This window comes from Callithrix jacchus, chromosome 7, assembly GCF_049354715.1.
Source record: "Callithrix jacchus isolate 240 chromosome 7, calJac240_pri, whole genome shotgun sequence".
NCBI classification, from domain to species: Eukaryota; Metazoa; Chordata; class Mammalia; order Primates; family Cebidae; genus Callithrix; species Callithrix jacchus.
The window spans coordinates 158464504-158485762 of NC_133508.1; the positions used below are offsets into that span (position 1 = coordinate 158464504).

The 21259-nt window shown below is 42.1% G+C and overlaps 1 protein-coding gene across 1 annotated transcript in view; it reads left to right on the top strand.

The window, feature by feature from the left end:
- The window catches only part of LOC100395293 (myomegalin), a 201819-nt gene that overhangs the window by 19464 nt on the left and 161096 nt on the right, over window positions 1–21259 (top strand). Inside the window, 1 exon segment of the mRNA XM_078332881.1 lies at window positions 4075–4226. Coding sequence (XP_078189007.1) covers window positions 4075–4226 — 152 coding nt within the window.

Sequence of the window (21259 nt, forward strand, 5' to 3'; positions counted from 1 at the left end):
TGCAGCCTGGGTGACAGAGTGAGACTCAGTCTCAAAAAACTTAAAAAGAAATAAAATAATAAGTAAATAAAATGAGTATAATCATAATGTTAATCTCGTAGGTGAGATTGAGAAAAGGTCTTAGCACAGAGGCTGTCAAGGGATTAGCACTCAGTATCTTACTCATTGTAACTATTAATGTATCCATAATAACAGCACAATTATCACTGCACTGACATCAGCCAGAGAGCTCCATGAGTTGAGAAACCAAAGGGAAGATAACATTCTTTGGGCGTCTATTTTTCACAAAGAGGGTTTTACCTCCTTGCTAAGTTATTTGCTTTCTTCATAACAGCCTGGAAGCACAGATTGTTTATGTGCACAATTTGGAAAAAAGTTTTTAATTTGAATAAGTTAAGGATTTCAGAGTCACTTAAAATTAGTATTTGAAATTGTGTGTTAAATTCGCTAATTCCAAGGGTTACTATGCTCAACATTTTAAATGTCAGTCTTCTGCATTTTGAGGCAAAAATTGAAGGACTGGGGTGAAAATGTGAGGGGAATGGATTAAATGCTTGCTACATATAAGACGTGGTGAGGTGCTTTTACGTATTATTTTATTCAATCCATGTAACAGCTCTGGAAAGCAGATGTTGTTACCTCTGTTTTTGCAGAGGTAATAAATCAGCAAAACTAAGAGATTTGCCTAAATTCCCACAATTAGCAAATGGTCAAGATTCAAATCCAAGCTTCAAAGGCGCTAGTCTATCATATCCAGCAATCTAACTGTAATGTATCATTATTCTGTCTTATCTAATTATCCCCCCCCAGTAGCATATTTAATTTCACCTATTGTGGAAGAAATAATTTTTTCTAATCTTTGTTTATTTATTTATATTTTTTGAGATGGAGTCTTGCTCTGTTGCCCAGGCTGGAGTGCAGTGGTGCCATCTCGACTCACTGCAACCTCCACTTTTCAAGTTCAAGCAATTCTCCTGCCTCAGTCTCCTGAATAGCTGGGGTTACATGTGCCTACCACCATACCTGGCTAATTTTTGTATTATTGGTAGAGATGGGGTTTTGCCATGTTGGCCAGGCTGGTCTTGAACTCCTGACCTCAAGTGATCCGCCCACCTCGGCCTCCCAACATACTGGGATTACAAGTGTGAACCACTGCACCCAGCCTCTAATTACTTTTAATTTAAAATTTTGCGTTTACTTAGAAACATTCAGAATATCACTAAAACAGGTGCAACATCATCATAATTATTTTATTATTATTATTTGCTATCATAGAGTAGTATACAACTACAGAAAATTATGTTGGGTAAGCTGCATGAAAAACAATTGAAGAGGGAAAAATGGGTGTCTCCATATATACGTAATCAATTTGTGGTATGCACCAATAAAACCTGCTTTAAATTTCTGTTCCAATCTAAACCCCCAAACAGTACCAGGCAAGGTTAGTGGCTATTGAAACTACCGTTAAGGAGACGGTTATCTGACGGCACACTGGATACTACATTAATTCTGCAAAAGTCAAAAGACATTGTACAGTGTTCAGTTTAAAAGCAAATCATATGATCTTACATTTCAGGTTTTTTTCTTTGAAATCAGTGGTGCAGTGGGAAATTAAATACTTCTAGGGAAAAAACAAGAGCAAACAAACAAACGAAGCCCCTTTTAAAACCACCCTACTGACTCTCACCATTTTCATCTTTCTATTCACCAGTGTCTTTCCAATCCCTTTTTCATTCTTCTTTCTTTCTTTTTCCAGTTTTTCTGACTCCCCTTTGCCCCGCATCAGACTTTCTTTTATTCCAGAATACAGAAATTGCCTTTATATCTATGATCTTGAAAGCCTTTCTTTCCTCAAGGCAATTATCTGCAGCAGTAATTCATTTCTTTCATTTCTCCCAGTTTTCTTACATCGCCAATGAATTAGCCAAGATGTTCTCTTATGTTCTTTTGGGGCCATTTTCAGAAGAAAACAAACAAACAAAAAAAGAGATCCCTTTGGTACATTGGAATCCTGGAAATTTTTCTCCTCTCTCTCTTAGTTTCCTTGTAGACAGAATATAGATTTTTGTTTCTTTCTTATAATGGGCCTGTTTGCTTTCACCCTGTCTTCAAATTTTTTCTTTCTTTTTAGCAGAAATGAATTTCCATCTTTTCTGAACATTAAAAAAAAAAAAGAATTTTAAGAAGTTGACTAAGCTTCTGGGTGCTTTTTCTTGTGCTCCTTCTGGCAAGTTGGCAGAACAAAGAAAAGCAGGCAGGGAAGGAGGGATGGGGGAAGGAAGGAAGGAAGGAGAGGAGGGGATAAAGAAAGAAAAAGAGAGAAAGAGAAGAAAAGAAAGAGAAAGGAAGAAAAGCATGCGTTGGCGTTTTGCCTCTTACTGTCTTGGATCTCCTGTGCTCAAGTGTCTAGTTAACTCTTCCTCAGCAAGGAAGTTACCCAGTGCTTGTTTTGCTCTCACTTGCCCTGACACTGTCTATAGAGCTTAATGCTTTGCCATGACTGTCATTCTTTCTTATTTAAAAAATCATTCCACAATAAAGGGTCATTATTTCCTTCTGTCAGCCAAAAAGTATGTAGCTTTCTATGTTGTCCACCTGGGTCTGTAACTCAGGTAGGCAGTGACTTCAGCCCTGCCCCAACATGAGGTCCTCTACGTACTTTGTCTGACAGAAGCTCTGATTTCTCATTCTTTTACAACATTACTTCTCAAAAGCAAGCATAGGGTTAATTACAGTGTAGACTCCTCGAGGTTCTCCCAAAGCAATGCTTCCACTGGGTAATGGAATGATTGAGTCTCTGCCTCTTTGCCTGTTTTCCCCACTCTCAGACCCATTGCAATCCCTTTAGTTGTTAAAATAGCACAGTAGTAGCATACTGCTAAGGAAGACAGGTGGAGAAAATATGGGATTGGTTCTGCCACTTTTTAGCAATGTGATCTTGGACAAGCAAACTTCCTGAACCTTTACTTATTCATCAGTAAATGACTTTAATCCTCACTTATGGCTATTTCACTGGTTGCAACCATTTCATCAATGAAATAATTCATGTGAAACTCTTCTGTAACAGGCAATGCCCTTTAGATATGTCGGTTGTTACAACTGTTACCATTACTAAGAAGTAACCTGAAAAGGTCTCTGTAGAGATATTTGTAGAAATACTTCGCTAGTAGCTTGGTTTTTTCCTTTAGACTCTTTTGGTTTCCTATTGTTACGTGACAAACTATCCCCAGACTTAGTGACTTAAAATAGGAGTCGGCAAACTACAGCCCATGGGCCAACAGCCAGTTTCTGTAAGTGAAGATTTAGAACCACACAGTCACACTCATCCATTGACAGATCGTCTGCTCTGTGCTTCAGGGTGGAGTTGGGTACCTGTGACAGGCACGCTGTGACCCACAAGCCTAAAACACTGTCTGGTCCTTTAAGAGAAAGTTTGCTCACACCTGGCTTAGAACTACAATGATTTATTATTTCTCACACCCTGTTTTGGGAAACTGGTCATTTTTGCTGCTGGTCTTGCCTGGGATCACTCAACTGGCTGCGATCTTCTGAGGACTTGACTGGGGCTGAAGGTCTCACACAGCCATGCTCACATGTCTGGCAGGCGGCTGTCAGCCAGGGCATCTCCCCTTCCCTGAACAGCTTTTCATTTTCCAGTGGGGTAGACCAACTTCTTCACAGCGTGGTTGTCTTGGGATGCTAATGAGACAAGAGCAGAGATGCCAGGCCAAGTTAGTCTCTGGAAGTCAGACAGTGGCATTTTCTCATATTCTGCCAGTCCAGGCTAGCCACTTTGCCAACCCAGATTCAAGAGTTGGGGAAACAGGCTTCACCTCTTGATGGCAGGAGTACCAACCCACTGCCAAGCTGTATGGACGCAAACTAGCTTGATTCGCTGGGGATGGCTATTAATATGATTTACCACAGGCTGCTTTATGTGAACTGCTTCTGTGTGGCCTAGGTTGAGTTTGTATTTTGTGGAAACTGAATTCTGCTGGAACAGTCGAGCCGGAATGATCCTAGCGCCATTATTAAGATAAATCTTTCATTGTTGTTGTTCTGTTTCACCAACAGCTTTCCTTAGTGGCACTAAAGACCGAGGCCCTCCAGCGCAGTCACCCATCTGGAGAAGTGGGGAAAAGCTCCCCTTTATGCAGACACATTCCTTGAGAGCATTTGAGAAACCCCCTCAGGTACAGACCCAGGCTCTTCGAGACTTTGAGAAGGTAAGTCACGTGAGTGGGTGGATAATCGGTATCCCGGTTAGAAGCTGTACTATGGGATAACGATGCCTTATCAAAATAGGACCCATGGATTAGTCTGGATTACGGGTTATTATCATTGTGGTGTCTCTTTCAAGAGCGTGTGTCCCGATAAGCATATGTTCTATTAGCTGCGTGCTGGGGGGTGTGGTTTGTGGACACTTGCCTGTATAGCAGTCCCCCGTTATCTGTAGGGGGTACATTCTAAGACTCTCACGGGATGCCTCAAACTACATAGTATTGACCCCTACATACACTGTGTTTTTTTTCTATACGTATATACTTATGATAAAGTTTAATGTGTAAATTTAGTGTTAATGAGATTAACAATGGTTAATAATAACATAGAACAATGCATCACTACTCTTGCGCGTTTACATAATGAAGCAAAATAGGAGTTCCTTGAACACAAGTGCCGTAACACTGCAGTCGTCTGATAACCCAGACAGCTACTGAGTGACCAAAGCGTGGGTGACGTGTACACCCTGGATGTGCAGGACAAAGGGATGATTCAAGGGTGGGATGGAGCGGGACGGCACAAGATTTCGTCATGCTACTCAGAGCCATGTGCAATTTTACATTTACAAGTTGTTCATTTCTGGAATTTTCTATTTAATACTTTCAGACTGTGGTTGACTGTGGGTCACTGACACCATGGAAAGCAAAACTGTGGATAAGGCGGCACTAACTGCACCAGTAAATTCTGCCTCATTACCCATACCCTTGGTTTCAGACAAAACTCAGGAAGTTTAAACTTCTCAGATAAACTCAGGAAGTTTAAACGGCAACCTGAGAATCTGTAGGTACAACGTAGTGAGCCCAGGAGCCCCAGTGCAGCAGCTAGCATTATGTTCTCTGTTGCTAGCTTGGACCTCTCTAGGTACCTGGGAGTTGTCTGCAGTACACGGTGGCACAGTAACAACCATCTGTTTCTCAACAAGAATCTGATAATGTTGCTTGAACCTCCTGAATCAGTGCTACGTGCTCTGCTGCTTTATATGTTTGTCCTTAGATTTAACCAAAACCAGTGAGTGATAATGTAATACAGATCCCCAGCTCCCTGTGAGCTGGGTTGATCCCGGGAAGTCTGATGAAAGAACATGTCCACTGGGATTTAAATAGCCAATAAACAGGCACCTGGAGTTTCTTAGACTCCTGTGCTCTAAAATGAATGAATGAATGAATGAATGAATACATGCATGCTCTTTGGTGCCCTCTCAGGGGTACCCAGGGAGCAGTTCCCACATACGTAATGTGTGAATAATCTCTAAGATACTGAGGTTTCCCTCATTCCTGAATTGGTAGCTTTTGACAGAAAAAAAAAAGTAAAATTCCAATTTCAAAAAATGTTGTGTTGACATGGGTTCATCCCATCTTTCCTGAATTTGTAAATAGAAATATTTCACTAAGACTTTCTGTACATCCTACTAGATATTCCTGTGGGCAAAGAATATGCACCACCTAACGTGTGCCTAAGAATTAGCCTATTCTTCATCTTTTCTGCAAAGAATTCTCATGGATGCTGTGTGCATGTTTTTTTAAAGACACAGAGAGTTTGCACGACAATTAAGAGGCTTTGAAGACTGAACAGCTCTGTTGTGCTGGTGGGGGTAGCAGGGATGGTGACACCCCAATCCCCTCTTTTTTTTCACCTTTGGATCTGCTGCGATGGAGAAGAAGTGAGCAGAGCTGCAGAGCTCTTCAAAACTGTGTGGAGTGGTCTCTAGAGGACAGCCAGCCTACATGTTCCTTTTCGGTGAGAGGTGACTGGAAATACAGAAATGAGGGTTGTCACCTCCATTGAAGGAATGGATGGCTGCATGCTGTGGGGGGAGGGGAAATCATGGGTTGAGTTGAGTGATAAGCAGGGGTCATCTGACTTTCAGACGTAAGGCCCCAAATCCTTTTCTCTTAGAGTTTAGGTCCGATATCATAAATGAGTCCTTATTTCTTGATGTTGGGAAACACGGACAGAAACCAAGCTAAGTTGCAGGGAAGAGGCCAGTAAGAAGTAGTTTAAATCTCTCTCTGCTATGTGTCAAATAAAAAGCAAATGAAGAGGCTACAACACACTTCAGGCTTGATCAGAATACCATGTCACACGTTTCTTCATTCTTTTTTTTTTTTTGAGACGGAGTTTCGCTCTTGTTACCCAGGCTGGAGTGCAATGGCGTGATCTCGGCTCACCGCAACCTCCGCCTCCTGGGTTCAGGCAATTCTCCTGCCTCAGCCTCCCTAGTAGCTGGGACTACAGGCACGCACCACCGTGCCCAGCTAATTTTTGTACTTTTAGTAGAGACGGGGTTTCACCTTGTTGACCAGGATGGTCTCGATCTCTTGACTTCGTGATCCACCTGCCTTGGCCTCCCAAAGTGCTAGGATTACAGGCTTGAGCCACTGCACCTGGCCCGTTTGTTCATTCTTATGTCCATTCATCCATCCTGTGGACTCTGAATGACAGCACCTAAGTTTAGAAAAGCCTCCATGAAAGGATTTAAAAATTAGAGAGAAAAAATATTTTTTCTAACCAGTAGAAACAAGAGAGACAGGAGCACATTCCAATGCCCCACTCATGTTTTAAACTTTGCAGAAAATATCATGTCATTTAGAAAATACTAAATGACATGATATTTTCTGCAAAGTTTAAAATATGCATTCAGTAACCTTGATATATAGGATGAGTAGCTATACTCAGAGAGAGGAAGGGACATGCTAAATGTTTTTTGCCAGAGAAGCGTTGACTCTTCCAGAGCTTAAATAAGTTGTTCAGAGGGATACAGGCCTGGGAGGAGCAGCCAGGAATCCCTTCTTATTTCATTTATCTGTGTAACAAACACATGATCACATTAAATGAGATTCTTTAGTTCCTGCCCTTAGATAGTTATAGTCTATTTGAAAATACAGATATTGCATTAATTACAATATAGAATAGCAAGTGCTTTCATAGAGATAATGACAGTGCACTTTGAGACCTTGAGAGAAAATACTTTTATCAAAGGAATAGGGAAAGGCCTCTTACCAGAGGACACTTCTTCTGGGGGCTGCACATTGAGCACGGTCTCCAAAGCTTAGATTTTACTAGTCAGAGAAGTAGAGTATAATATTCCGGACAGAGGGGAAATTTGAGGCAAGGAAGAGAAATATGTTCATGGATTGAGCAAATAAGAGACTGGACTATAGAGAGGTAAAGAAAGCAGAGTTAGACCAGGAGAGACGTAATATTAAAGGAACTTAATCTGGCAAAAGTAATTGTGATTGTTCAGTAACGTGGTTACTTCATTTTTTTTTGAAAGACGGGGTTTCACCATATTGGTCAGGCTGGTCTTGAACTCCCGACCTTAGGTGATCCACCCGCCTTGGCCTCCAAAGTGCTTGGATTACAGGCGTGAGCCACCACGCCCAGCCATGTGGTTACTTTGAAATGTTTGCTGATGTAGGAAATTCTAGAGAAAGGAAGGTTCTTTGATCACAGGGAAAGAGATAACAGACTGATAATGCAAAGACTGGCACGTTATGGAACCAAAACATAACTGGTCACTTAAGGAAGTGGAAATGACAACCCTCATTTATGTTGGTGCAGAGAAACAGGGACAAAGAAGGCAACATTTCGCACATACAACAGTTTTTCTTGTCTTTCATTCTCCGCCCACAACCAACAGCTTGGTTGTGTGTGTCCACAGACTCCAATTGTATGTTTGTCAGGCTGAGGTCAATAGGTATTATTTTCCATACGAAAGGAGGGCATTGCTTAGTAGATATGCTTCGTTTGTGTTTTTGAATGAGCGAGCGATTTAATTAATATCCCAACCTTATCAGCTTTGTTATATAGGGGCTTTTCCCCATTCAGAGAGTCCACTCATGGAGGGATCTTTATTCTTTTCAGATCTGTAGACTTAAGCAGTGGGTTAAGTGTATCTCATAAGTTCTCTTATTTTGTCTTTTAAAGACATGAAACAAACATCACTCTTCCCTTTTTTTTTTTTTTTTTTTTTTTTGTTTTTTTTTGTTTTTTTTTTGAGACAGAGTTTCGCTCTTGTTACCCACGCTGGAGTGCAATGGCGCAATCTCAGCTCAGGGCAGCCTCCGCCTCCTGGGTCCAGGCAATTCTCCTGCCTCAGCCTCCTGAGTAGCTGGGATTACAGGCGTGAGCCACCGCGCCCAGCTAAGTTTTTTTGTATTTTTAGTAGAGACGGGGTTTCACCATGTTGACCAGGATGGTCTCGATCTCTTGACCTTGTGATCCACCCGCCTCGGCCTCCCAAAGTACTGGGATTACAGGCATGAGCCACCGGGCCCAGCCCGATCTTCCCATTTTTTAAGTGAGGCAACCGGGTTTCACGTAAATTGTGACTTTTTCAGGGTCATAAGTTTATGTACCATGATCATAAATCTGAACAGCTTATTGGGTCAGAAATAATTTTACCTACAAATGATCATAATGATATATTGAGAAAAACCCCTTGCCGTATGCTTTCTCAATGATCACAGCACCCTGCTGCATCTCTGGGACGAGTAAGACTAGAGCAGCGCATCCATAATACTGGCTAGCACTGGCTGATCACCTTCCACTTGGCAAATATTGTTCTGAGTATGTGACAGCATTATCTCATTTTTACAACCCTGTGAAAAGGCATGATTACCAGACAGAATGCCAATCATTAACAAGTCAGGAAACAACAGATGCTGGAGAGGATGTGGAGAAATAGGAACACTTTTACACTGCTGGTGGGAGTGTAAATTAATTCAACCATTGTGGAAGACAGTGTGGCGATTCCTCAAGGATCTAGAACTAGAAATTCCATTTGACCCAGCAATCCCATTACTGGGTATATAACCAAAGGACTGTAAATCATTCTAGTATAAAGACACATGCACACGTATGTTTATTGCACCACTGTTCACAATAATAGCAAAGACTTGGAATTCCAGGCACGAGCCGCCCCACCTGACCTCTTTTCCACTTTAAATGGAATGATAAAACTAAAAATGAAAAGGAAGGGAGAGAAACGGAGACTTTTTGAAATAATATTTGACAGGACTTATTAAGAAGATCGTAATAGTAGCTAACAACAATAAATGCTATTTGAGTGCTCATATACTAGGCACTTCTCTAGATATTTAATATATTTAATTTAGAGAATTTTCAGTTCATTTTCCTAACTTATGAGATAGCTATTATTATTACAAGCATTACACCAGTGAAGAGATTAAGGTTCAAATAACTTGCCTGAAGTTATATAAGAATAAAGTAACAGAGCCACTATAACTCCAGTGGTTCCAAAATTCTTGGGGAATTGAAAGGCCCATTCAGAGAAGGAGAGCATTACATTGGTGGAATGCCTGTACTGGTTTTTTTGGTTTTTTTTTTACATAGAATCAACACAGCAGAAGGTACAGAAAAGCCACAGAAGGGTGGGAGTCTTTGGCTGTAAAATCAAGACGGGACTCCCCTGCCCTGTCCTGTTTACAGTTTTCTAATAATGTTGTCTTTCACATGAAAATGCCCTCAAAGCCAGCTGTAGTGTTTTCCTGCTTTCCCTGGCAGTCTGAATCTAACCGCAGTGCGTCAGCCTGCTCAGGTCCCACCCATCCTGGCGAATTTTTCCACTTGGATCTTGAAGTCTTTGGGAGGAAAAAAGGAAAAAAAAGGTGTCAAAAGCAGAAGGCTTTTTCGTTTTGAGGGGCTTCTGAAGCTCTGAGTTCTCACAGTCTGGTTAACCTGTGCTAATTTAGATTGACTGGGGTCCCGCCGTTGCTCTCTTTATGTTCCACGATTTCGGTGCTTCTTGAGTGTTTCGCTCTAACTACAGCCTTGGAAAGTGAATGCTACTGGTGAAGTGTATTTTTATTTTAAAACATGCGTTCACTCTTCCAAACCACGGTGTCCCACACATACTGGCTTTGTTTTCGCTGGTATCTTAAGATATTCAAAAAGTAATTAGGTGGCAGGGGGTAAATATTAAACTTTCAACAATCGCAAGTACAGTTTGTTTTCCTTTTTCAATCTCGTGTTTAAAAAGGAAGACAGAGGGCTTCCACACACAGTCATTCCACAGACCTTCCATGCAAAGTCTTCACTACTTAGCAGCATCACCAAAGATAGAAATCAAATCAATTACTTTTTTCTTGAGAACTACAGAGTAAAAGGAATGCTTATGAGCGCTGTAGAAGATACAAAGAAAGACATGAGCTTCCGTTCTCAAAGAACGTACAGTCTGATTAGGGGCATAAGAAATTTAAATTAGATAAGATTTAATTTAAATAACACATAAGGCAATATTGGAAGAGGTATTTCAAGATGGGAGTACTTGCCAAACGAATGTATGTTTTTAAAATTTAAGTATGGCCAGGCGTGGTGGTCATGTCTGTAATCCCAGCACTTTAGGAGGCTGGCGCGGGTGGATCACCTGAATTCAGGAGTTCTAGACTAGCCTGGCTAACATGGTGGAACCCCATCTCCATTAAAAATACAAAAATTAGCCGGGCATGTTGGCGCATGCATGTAACCCCAGCTACTCAGGAGGCTGAGGCAGGAGAAGCGCTTGAACCCAGAGGGCGGAGGTTGCGGTGAGCCGAGATTGCATCACTGCACTCCAGCCCTGGCAACAAAGTGAGACTCTGTCTCAAATAAATAAATAAATCTTAAATAGTATGATAGAACTTTTTGTCTAATGTGCATGTGTGTGTAAACTTTTCAAAGTTGTAAATATTAGCTTACATTTGGTTACACAATTAATAAAGAAACTTTATCAAAAAGAACGAAATGTTGAAAGTTGGGCAACAGTGAATATTCTGAAAGCGATGATCAGCAACATAGAAAAGAGAGCAACAATTTTCACCAAGAATGTGGCACTTGAATTGGAATAATTCTTTTTGTAATTTCAAATGGTCTCCTTTCTCTCTCCTCATTAGAACTTGTTTTCTTCACTTCTCCATTGTACGAAGAGAAGCCCTTTCTTTCTGTGGACTTTGCAAAGTTTCCATTCTAATGATAATTTCCATTCTAATACTCAATTAAAAAAATAACACCAAAGATCTTGATACCAATTAATATTTTTAAGTGGTTGCAGTGTGCCAGGTTCTGGGAATGCACTTGGCCTTATTATCTTATTCAGTTCTCCTAATAGTCTTTCGAGGTTCGTACAGCCACTGTCTTCACTTGTGAAGAGAGACACTGAAGCTAGGACAACGCTAGTAATTGATGGAAAGTGCTGGAGCTGGGATTTGTACGTAGTATACTGGTTCTAGTGCCTGAACCCTCAGCTACAATTTTATTATGCTTATTGATAGCTGACCCCCTTATTCATTTGCTAATTCACTCATCCACCTAGTATTTGGGTTCATCATGTGTGCCAGGCCATGTACTAGCTGTTAGTTGCACAATGATCAAGGATGAATACATGAAAATCTGTATGTTCATCTGGGTGCGATGGCTCATGACTGTAATCCCAGCACTTGACGCTGATGTGGGTGGATCACCTGAGGTCAGTAGTTTAAGACCAGCCTGGCCAACATGGTGAAACCCTGTCTCTACTAAAAATACAAAAATTAGCTGGGCATGGTGGTGCACACCTGTAATCCCAGCTACTCAGGAGGCTGAGGCAGGAGAATCACTTGAACCCAGGAGGCGGAGGTTGCAGTGAGTTGTGATTGTGCTACTGTACTCCAGCCTGGGCAACAGAGCTAGGCTCCATCTCAAAGGAAAGAAAGGAAGAAAGAAAAAAAGAAAGAAAGAGAGAAAGCAAGAAAGAAAGTAAAGAAAGAAAGAGAAAATATGTATGTTCAAGGATGAGTGTTTATTTCAGTATCCTTCATACGAATACAGTATTAGTACTCAGGCTGAGGATTGATTGTTTCAAGTATGGACTATGTGTACAATCGAACATTATAGAGCCATGCACTGATCTGGGAGGGTGTCCACTATAAAAAATTTAAGATTAAACAAAAAACAACAACAATTTGACTGGATATTACAAAAAGTAAGACCTCATTTTTGAAAAAGAAAAGATGGAAATGTCTAGGAGGATATATAGTAAAATATTGATATTGATTATGTCTGAATGATGGAATTAGCCTATTGCCTTCTTTATAACTTTGAATATTATATTTATTTTCATTATCTACTCTTGAAAAAATATTCTAGTGCTTTCACTATGTGCAACATGTCTTAAGCATTGTAGATAGAATGACAAATAGCAAGCATGGCTCCTGCCTTCATAGAGTTTACAGAATAGCAAATTCCAACAGAATGTACTCATTATTGTAACAGAAGTAAAGAGTGTTACGGAATATATAGCTGGACACTTAGTATGAAGAGGTTCGGCGATTCAGGGAAAGTTTTCTAGAGGAAACTTCATCTAACCAAGGACCTGAAGAAGGAATAAGAATTAGCCACTAATATGGGGTGGGAGCGTGAGAATGAAGAATGTTCCTTGCATAGGAAACAGCTTGAATCAAGATCCAGATGAGAGAAAGAACCATAGTCAGTCAGTACGCCTAGCACGTGGGTGTAAGGAATGCGGAGAAGAGCTGAAATCAGAGAAAAGAGAGAGGAGTCTTGCAAATTATGTAAAGGCTTTTGAATTTTATCGGAGCTCAGGAGAACTGCTGAAAGCTTTTAGACTTAGAGGTGACATGACCAGATTTTCCTTTTAGAAAGATCCCTTTGGCTTCCTTGTAGACTCTGCACAAGAGGAGGAGTCTCGAGGCAGAGCAAACAGTTAGGAGGCAGATGCCGGTATACAAATTAGATAAATGGACCGATGAAAGAGACTTCAGAGGCAGAATTGATAGGGCTGAGCCACTGATGGGATGCAGAACCAGCGAGGCTGAAGAAACCCAAAGACAACTGACCACCGATTCATCTCTCCTCTCACACCCCACCCCCCGTCACCTTGTCATAAACTTGCAGACTGCCTTCACCTCTCTCTTCAGTCACATGAGTTATGTGTCCAAAGTCTGCCTTTCCTTTTGAACAGGAGCTCACCATAGCAGGGACAGTGGTTGTCTTTTCACCGCTGGACACAGTGGTGGGCGTAATGCCTGGTGGAGAGTAGGCACGCCCTTTTCTTTCCTTCTGTGGGTGAATAAATGATGCCAAGTTTTCTTGTTTGGGCAACTACTAGGTTATGCCCGTTACTGAGAAGGAGAAAACTGGAACCGGCACGTGTGGTTCTTTTACAACCGTTGAAGCCGCAGCAACACGAACCAAAAAGCAGTCAAGCAGCTTCTACATTTGGAAGAAAAGTAAAGCAGATTCTTCCTGTCATTAAGGAACTCCAAATCTGGGGGAGACAGTTTGGAGATAATTCCACTGTACTGTGGAACGGGCCTCAATAAGCGTAGGTCAGCATTCAGGGACAGCCCTTGCCCAGGCATGAAGGCCGGGTGGGTTTCTTAGTAGGTAATGTCTGACTTAGATCTTTATGGGTGAGTTGGTGTTAGTCAAGTGAGAGCTGGGTGGGGATTCCAGGCTAATGCTGCTACCCAAGCAAAGTCCTGGAGGCAGCAGGAACCTGGTGCATTCAAAACAGAAGGCTTTCTGCCGTGGATGGAGCACTGGAGGGTCCACTGGGGTTCGTGTTGGCTTTGTCTTCCCCCTTATCCCCCTACTTCTGGTCAAGGCGTTGTTGTTCTAGCCGTGGACTTTCACGGTATCACCGTGATCCTGTGGACTCTTGGCCTTTTTGTTTTTCTTTTTTTTTGAGACAGGGTCTTGCTCTGTCATCCAGGCTTGCGTGCAGTGGTGTGATCTTGATTCACTTCAGCCTTGACCTCCTGGGTTCAAGTGATCCCCACCTCAGCTTCCTCAGAAGTTGGGACTACAGGCACATACCACCATGCCTGGCTAATTTTGATTTTTCGTTTTTTTGTTTATCGTAGAGACATGGTATCACTATGTTGCCCAGGCTGGGTCCAAGCTCCTGGCCTCAAGCAATCCTCCTGCGTGGGCCTCCCAAAGTGTTGGGATTACAGGTGTGAGCCATGATACCCGGAAACTCTTAGCTCTTATGCCCAGAGCAGTTGCTTGTCATGCCTTCAAAATTGCCTTCACTCCTAGAAAAAAATGGACAAATCATTATTTAAAATCCAGAGAAAAAGGTGAGGCCGGAAGTCACTAATTCTCCTGGATTCCAGAAGCTCAGCAAATAATCCGAGTTGAACCTATTGTGATCACGCGCCAAGTCCTGCTGGTGCCAATTGGGCCAAAGTGACGGAGCATCTATGTCGTCTGGAGTCTGGTAATCCAAGCTCGACTGTCATTCCTTCCTTGCGGCTCATTTAACTGACCCTGGCAGCACTGTTTCTGGCGTGGCCATCTATTTTTGGTGGCCGGGGAAGTTGTTATTTGTTTTGTTTTGATGCGGTTCACAGTGCTCTGGTGCGATGGTGAAGATAATTCCAGGACTGGGGGTGTGTGGGTGTGTGTCCGTGATGGGGAAGGCAGCGCGAACAGGGACATCATTCTAACTCCTGTTCTTTATCCGCGTGATGAGGCTGCCTAAGACAGGGTTTATTAATCCACCTGATGCAATAGCTCTGTCATTAGTGCTCTTGCTATCAGGCCAGTTGTTTCAAGAAAAGGCTGTGTACAGGATGGGTATCAGCACGCTTCCAAGGTTTAGGGGAGAAAATGGAACGGTGTTGTTAGTATTTTAGCATTTAATAGACTCTGGAACTTCAGGAATTATGTTAAAATTTCAAAACAGAGTTTTAGAAGGGTGACTTGTTTGTTTATTGTGCAATCCAAAAGAAAAAAGCAGGACTTTGTGGAGTTTGTAGGCAGCTTTCTTTTTTTTTGGTGGGGGAGACGGAGTTTTGCTCTTGTTACCCAGGCTGGAGTGCAATGACCTGATCTCAGCTCACCGCAACCTCCGCCTCCTGTGTTCAGGCAATTCTCCTGCCTCAGCCTCCTGAGTAGCTGGGATTACAGGCACGCGTCACCGTGCCCAGCTAATTTTTTGTATTTTTAGTAGAGACGGGGTTTCACCATGTTGACCAGGATAGTCTTGATCTCTTGACCTCGTGATCCATCTGCCTCGGCCTCCCAAAGTGCTGGGATTACACATAGTCACCTTTCTGAAGCAGGAATCAGTAGCTGGCTTCTGAGACAAGGGCAGAAACATTACGTTGGAATAAAAGAGTTGATGAGTGGAACACCAAGTGGGTGGGCATTTTCCTTGGCAGAATGTGGTGTGTGAAAGTTGTACATATTTTTCAGAACGGTCTAATACGTATGGTTTTCTTATGTCTAAACATAGATATGTTTCTGTCTTATCTAAGGGTTATCATAGAACTTTACCTTTTTCTAAAACATAATAAGCTGTGAATATTCAGTATTGAGAGCCACTTAGAAGATACCACATCTGACTGTTCTTTTAGGGCCCTATCATAGAGGTAGGACTGGTATACAGAATATTTAGATGTGATTCATTCTAAGCCATGTGTCTTTAACATAGTTGAATCAAATTTGACTTTAACTGAATCTTTATCATTAAAAAAATCCCGCACTTTGGGAGACCGAGGCGGGTGGATCACGAGGTCAAGAGATCAAGACTATCCTGGTCAACATGGTGAAACCCCGTCTCTACTAAAAATACAAAAAATTAGCTGGGAGTGAAACTCCGTCTCAAAAAAAAAAAGAAAAGAAAAGAGAAAAAATCCCTTATAAAAGAAAAGGTTTGGGTTAGTTCTCTAAGCTTTGCTTTACTTCTTTGTCTTCTTTTAAAAGCGAAGCTTTATTGAAACCTGATTAACACACTATACAGCACACCTTCTCAAATTGTACAATTTTATGATTTTAGTATATTCACAGGGTTGTGCAGCCATCACCACTGTCTGCCTCCACTACCTGTTTCTGACTCCAGTAAGAAACGTCATACCCACAAGGACTCACTTCCTATTTTCCCTCTCCCCAGTTCTTGGAAACCACGAATCCAGTTTCTCTATGGATTCGCCTATTCTGGACTTTTCATATCAGTGGAATTCTACAGTATGTGACCTTTGGTGTCTGGCTTCTTTCATATTATAGCACAATGTTTTCAAGGTCATTTGTGTTGTAGCATGCATCAGTACTTCATTTCTTTTTATGGCTGAGTAATATTCTATAATTTGGATATGCTACATTTTATCTATTCATCAGTTGAAGGATATTTGAGATATTTCCAATTTGGGGTATTATGAATGATGCTACTATGAACATTTGCATACAAGATTTTGTGTGGTCATATGTTTTCAATTTTATTGGGTATATAACTAGTAAAGGAATTGCGAAGTCATGTGGTAGCTCTTTATTTACCTTTTGAGAGCCAACTTTAATTTATTCATCTTGAAAATGAAGAAAACAATTTTTTTTTGAAATGGAGTCTCGCTCTGTCACCAGGCTGGAGTGCAGTAGTGTAATCTCGGCTCACTGCAACCTCCACCTCTTGGGTTCAAGTGATTCTCCTGCCTCAGCCTCCTAGGTAGCTGAGACTACAGGCGCACGCCACCGTGCCCAGCTAATTTTTGTATTTTTAGTAGAGACAGGGGTTCACCATGTTGGCTGGGATGGTCTTGATCTCTTGACCTCATGATCCACCCACCTCAGCCTCCCAAAGTGCTGGGATGACAGGCGTGAGCCACCATATCCGGTCAGAAAACAATGTTTTTACGTAGATCTACATGGTCAGATCGTTTAAGGTTATTTATAGTGATGGGTACTTTTTGAAAAGATGGACGGGGCCTGAGGTAGAAGAGGGAAGACCTTATCAGTTGCAGGTAAATCCCAGGCTCAGCAGGGTCACACAGTCTCACGATTAAGGCCCTGATGCATATGCAGTATGGAGTTGAACTGCTGGAGTTACAGTCTGTGCTCCTCCACTTTCTCAGCGAGCAAGTCAGGTAAGCTCTTGATGTCTCTCTGCCCTAGGCAGCAAAATGGGGATCATCACAGCTTCATACTTCAAAGGTTGTGGTGAAGATAAAATGAAATAATATACATGGAGGCACTTTGTACATTGTCAACTCCAATGCAGGTGATGCTTGTTGTGAAGTTAGTATCATTGTATCTGATTAATTTTGTAGTATGGGCCCAAGTCATTCAAAACAGCCAGGGATTAAACTTTTTATTTGTACCATTCAGATTTTATGAGAACAGCATAGAGACTCCCAGACACATAGATGCATTATAAATAAAATATGTTTATGTAAAACAAACCAGCCCTCTCTTCTTCCTGCCCCATCTTTTCTTGTCTATCCCCATCTCTAATCAAAACAAGTTGGGCTCCTGGTTGTAGTTCCCTGGGTGCTCAAAAGCAGGAAATACTCCCCAGACACTTGTGTGCCTTCCCATAGGGCTGTTTTGAAAAGATGACAATTAGCAAAGTTATAGGTTCGGTCGTCTATTGGCCATCATCCTTGAGTCATCGTTACTGCTTCTGTCTTAGAAATAGGGTGTCATTTATACACACTTACCACTTCTGTGGCACATGGCAGCCAGAGCGCTCAGCCTGAGCAGGGGGACTCTCATTACCTTTTAGGGCTCCAGGAGAGCTGGTGGGCATTCCGAAATTCTTCAGAAGGTGATAGTTCTCTCACTGGCCTTTGGTAAGAGTGTTTCTATGGGAAAACGTGTTTCAAGCACAGAACTTCAGGATGGCCAAAGATCTTTAAAGCCCTCTAGAGCTAACTCCTAGCTGATGTGTGAAAACTTTTAACAGTGTCCCTGACAGGTGATTCTTTAGTTTCAGTCAAGCCCCTTTTGTGACAGGAAGTTGACTCTGTGTCATGATGTATGTGCTCACTAAAAATTTGACGTGTAAACATATGGATAGAGTGTGGTAATACCTTTATTACATCCAACTCTACTAGAGAATTTATCCTTATATCTAATCGGTAGCTGCCTCCCTGTAATTCCTACTTTCAATCCCCTTAAAATAGTGACTGGACAAGGAAAATGTGGCACATACACACCCTGGAATACTATGCAGCCATAAAAAAGGATGAGATCGTGTGCTTTGTAGGGACACGGATGAACCTGGAAACCATCATTCTCAGCAAACTGACACAAGAACAGAAAATCAAACACCGCATGTTCTCACTCATAGGCAGGTGTTGAACAATGAGAACACATGGACACAGAGAGAGGAGCATCACACACTGGGGTCTGTTGGGGGGAACTAGGGGAGGGACTGCAGGGAGTAGGGAGTTGGGGAGGGATAACATGGGGAGAAATGCCAGATATAGGTGATGGGGATGGAGACAGCAAACCACATTGCCGTGTATGCACCTATGCACCAATCCTGCGTGTTCTGCACATGTACCCCAGAACCTAAAGTGCAATAAAAAATATATATATATGTATTTATATATATATATTTATATATATAACACTAGCATTACAGATATGGTTGCACCCCTCTTAGTATCCTGCCCAGATCCCACTCTTCTGACTGCCTTCCTATAGTTAACTATTATTAAGTAGTTTCCCCAAAATGACCCAATGAGGAAAAATGAGAGCCAAAATATGAACGTTGGTCTTCTTGCTTCAAAGCTATTGCTCTTTCACAGTTTCATGGTACTCAACCTAGATAAATATGTATAATAGTAATAATATTTATTGTCTATGTGTACATAGATGGAAAGTGGGAAGGGTTACTCAAAACACTACTCTTCTGTTCCCCTATTGCCATATTAACTTATTTTTAAAATAGTTTTATTTTCAAGGAAGGTTAAGATAAGAATTATCCACAGATATCAAATTAGTAGAGTTAAAATTGTGGAAGTTTTATTATATTCGAAAAGAATGTGTCCATTAAGATGATTAATCATTTTTAGTGAGTGAAGCTCTATTTTTAGGAGAAAGATCGGTAAAAAATTAATATGTTTTCAAGCACATCCATTATATGAACTAGCTGGGGGGTCTGGATGTGATTAAGCAAATGTCAAGCTGGGTTTTTTTAAAGGCAGACTTGACAGTTGGTTGTGTTAATGGGGCATGACAGGCAACAGCTGGGTGGTAATCCTCCTCCGACTGTTGGCATTGACTGAGTCTTTATTTACGTCTTATTTCTAGTCTGGACTAGTATGCTTTTACTTTGAGACCACAGTATAGATACTAGGTATATTATAAGGAAAAAGAAGAGCAAAGATGGACGCACTTCCCCTTGCTCAAGAATCTGCAGCGTTTTATTTCCTAAGCAATGCGGAGGTCATCAAAACACGCAGGCCCATTTGCCGTGAGCTAGTAGGTTGCGTGTGCAGCTCAGGTATGTGTGTTTTTGTTTGTTAAAGCTTTTCTTTTTTCTTTTTCAAGTTTTCACATATAGCACTGACGTTTGTTAAAGCTACCAGAAAACAAATAAGTAAAAGAAACCTAAGCAATTCACAAAGAAAACAATCTTCCCGGCCGGGAGTTCCTGGCCCTCCCTGCCCCCACTGCCCTCCTCCCCACATCCACTTCCCTTCCCCTGACTGGTGTCCAGATTGACAGCCAGGACCCTGAAGGGGCAACCTCCGGGCTCCTCACCCTGACTTTCGAGGTCTCCCTGAGACTGCTTTTTATCTCCCCTCATTTCTGTGCCCTATTGCAGGACAGTACCGCCCTTTACTTGGGCCTGGTGGGCCCTCTGCCCCTTTGCTCATGTTCCACATGCCTGGACCGCCTCGTGTTCTCCGCACCGCCTCATCCTTTGAGATGAGCTAACCTGCCAGTTCTCTGTGGTACCTTCCCTGGCATCCCCTCCTTCCTAATCTTTATAGTTTTTATTTATTTATTTATTGAGACGGAGTCTTGCTCTGTCACACAGGCTGTAGTGTAGTGGCATGATTTCTGCTCATGGCAACCTCCACCTTCCAGGTTCAAGCAGTCCTCATGCCTCAGCCTCCTGAGTAGCTGGGACTACAGGCACATGCTACCATACCTGGCTACTTTTTGTATTTTTAGTAGAGATACGGTTTCACCACATCAACCAGGCTGGTCTTGAACTCCTGACCTCGTATGATCCACTTACCTTGGCCTCCCAAAGTGCTGGGATGACAGGTGTGAGCCACTGCACCCAGCCCAGTTTTTACTGTTTGTACAGTTCATATTGTCCTTTATAATTTGTTATATACGATTTCCAGAGCTCTTGTAGAAAGTCCGGATTCTGCATGGTGTGTTAAAACGAGTCCCTTAGAGTAATTTGTTTTACTTACCATCTTTTTATAAGGAGGAATGCTATTAGGTATGCTTTTTATCCTAAAACATTTATATAATCTTGCATGTAGATTATGTCTTATTAATCCAAGGAGAAATAAATCAGCAGGTTACTTACTCATCCATTATTTAATTCCACGAATATTTATTGAGCACCTGCTGTGTATCTGGGCATTGGTGCTACAGCGGTGAGCAAACCAAGGAAACATGAAGTTTACCTGCGGTGGAGAGAGACAGACAGGAAATGAGATCAATGAGTAAACGTAGTATTTTAGAGGGTGACAGTGCTACGGAATAAAAACAATGAAGGCGGATTCGGAGAGCTGGGAGGAGGCACCGGGTAGGATTACAGTCTCAAACACGGTGTTCACGTCACAGAGAAAGGGACATTCAGCCAAAGATGAGGAAAGCGAGGAGGGAATCGTGCAGCTCCCTAGAGAGAGCAGCCGGGCAGAAGGGTCAACCAGTTCAAAGGCCCTGAAGAAGGAACCTTCTCTTGCTCGCTGATGTTGAGAAACAACAAAGAGAAACCGTGGCTGGAGCAGGGAGCAGCGGGAGGGCGGCAGGAAGAAGTAGAGGACGTGATGGGAGTGGCGAGAAGAGGATGTAGGGCCTCAGGCCTTGCAGTCTGATGAGGGGACATCACCTTTCACTGTAAGTTAGATGGGAAGCCAGGGGGCTCTCCAGCAAAGGAGTAATCCGACATATTTTACAAGGGTCGCTGTGGCTGCTGTGCTGGGAATAGACTGTAAGGGAACCAGAGCGGGCGCAGGAACACTGATTAAGGGGCTATTCAGATCTGTAAGGAAAAGACGGCAGC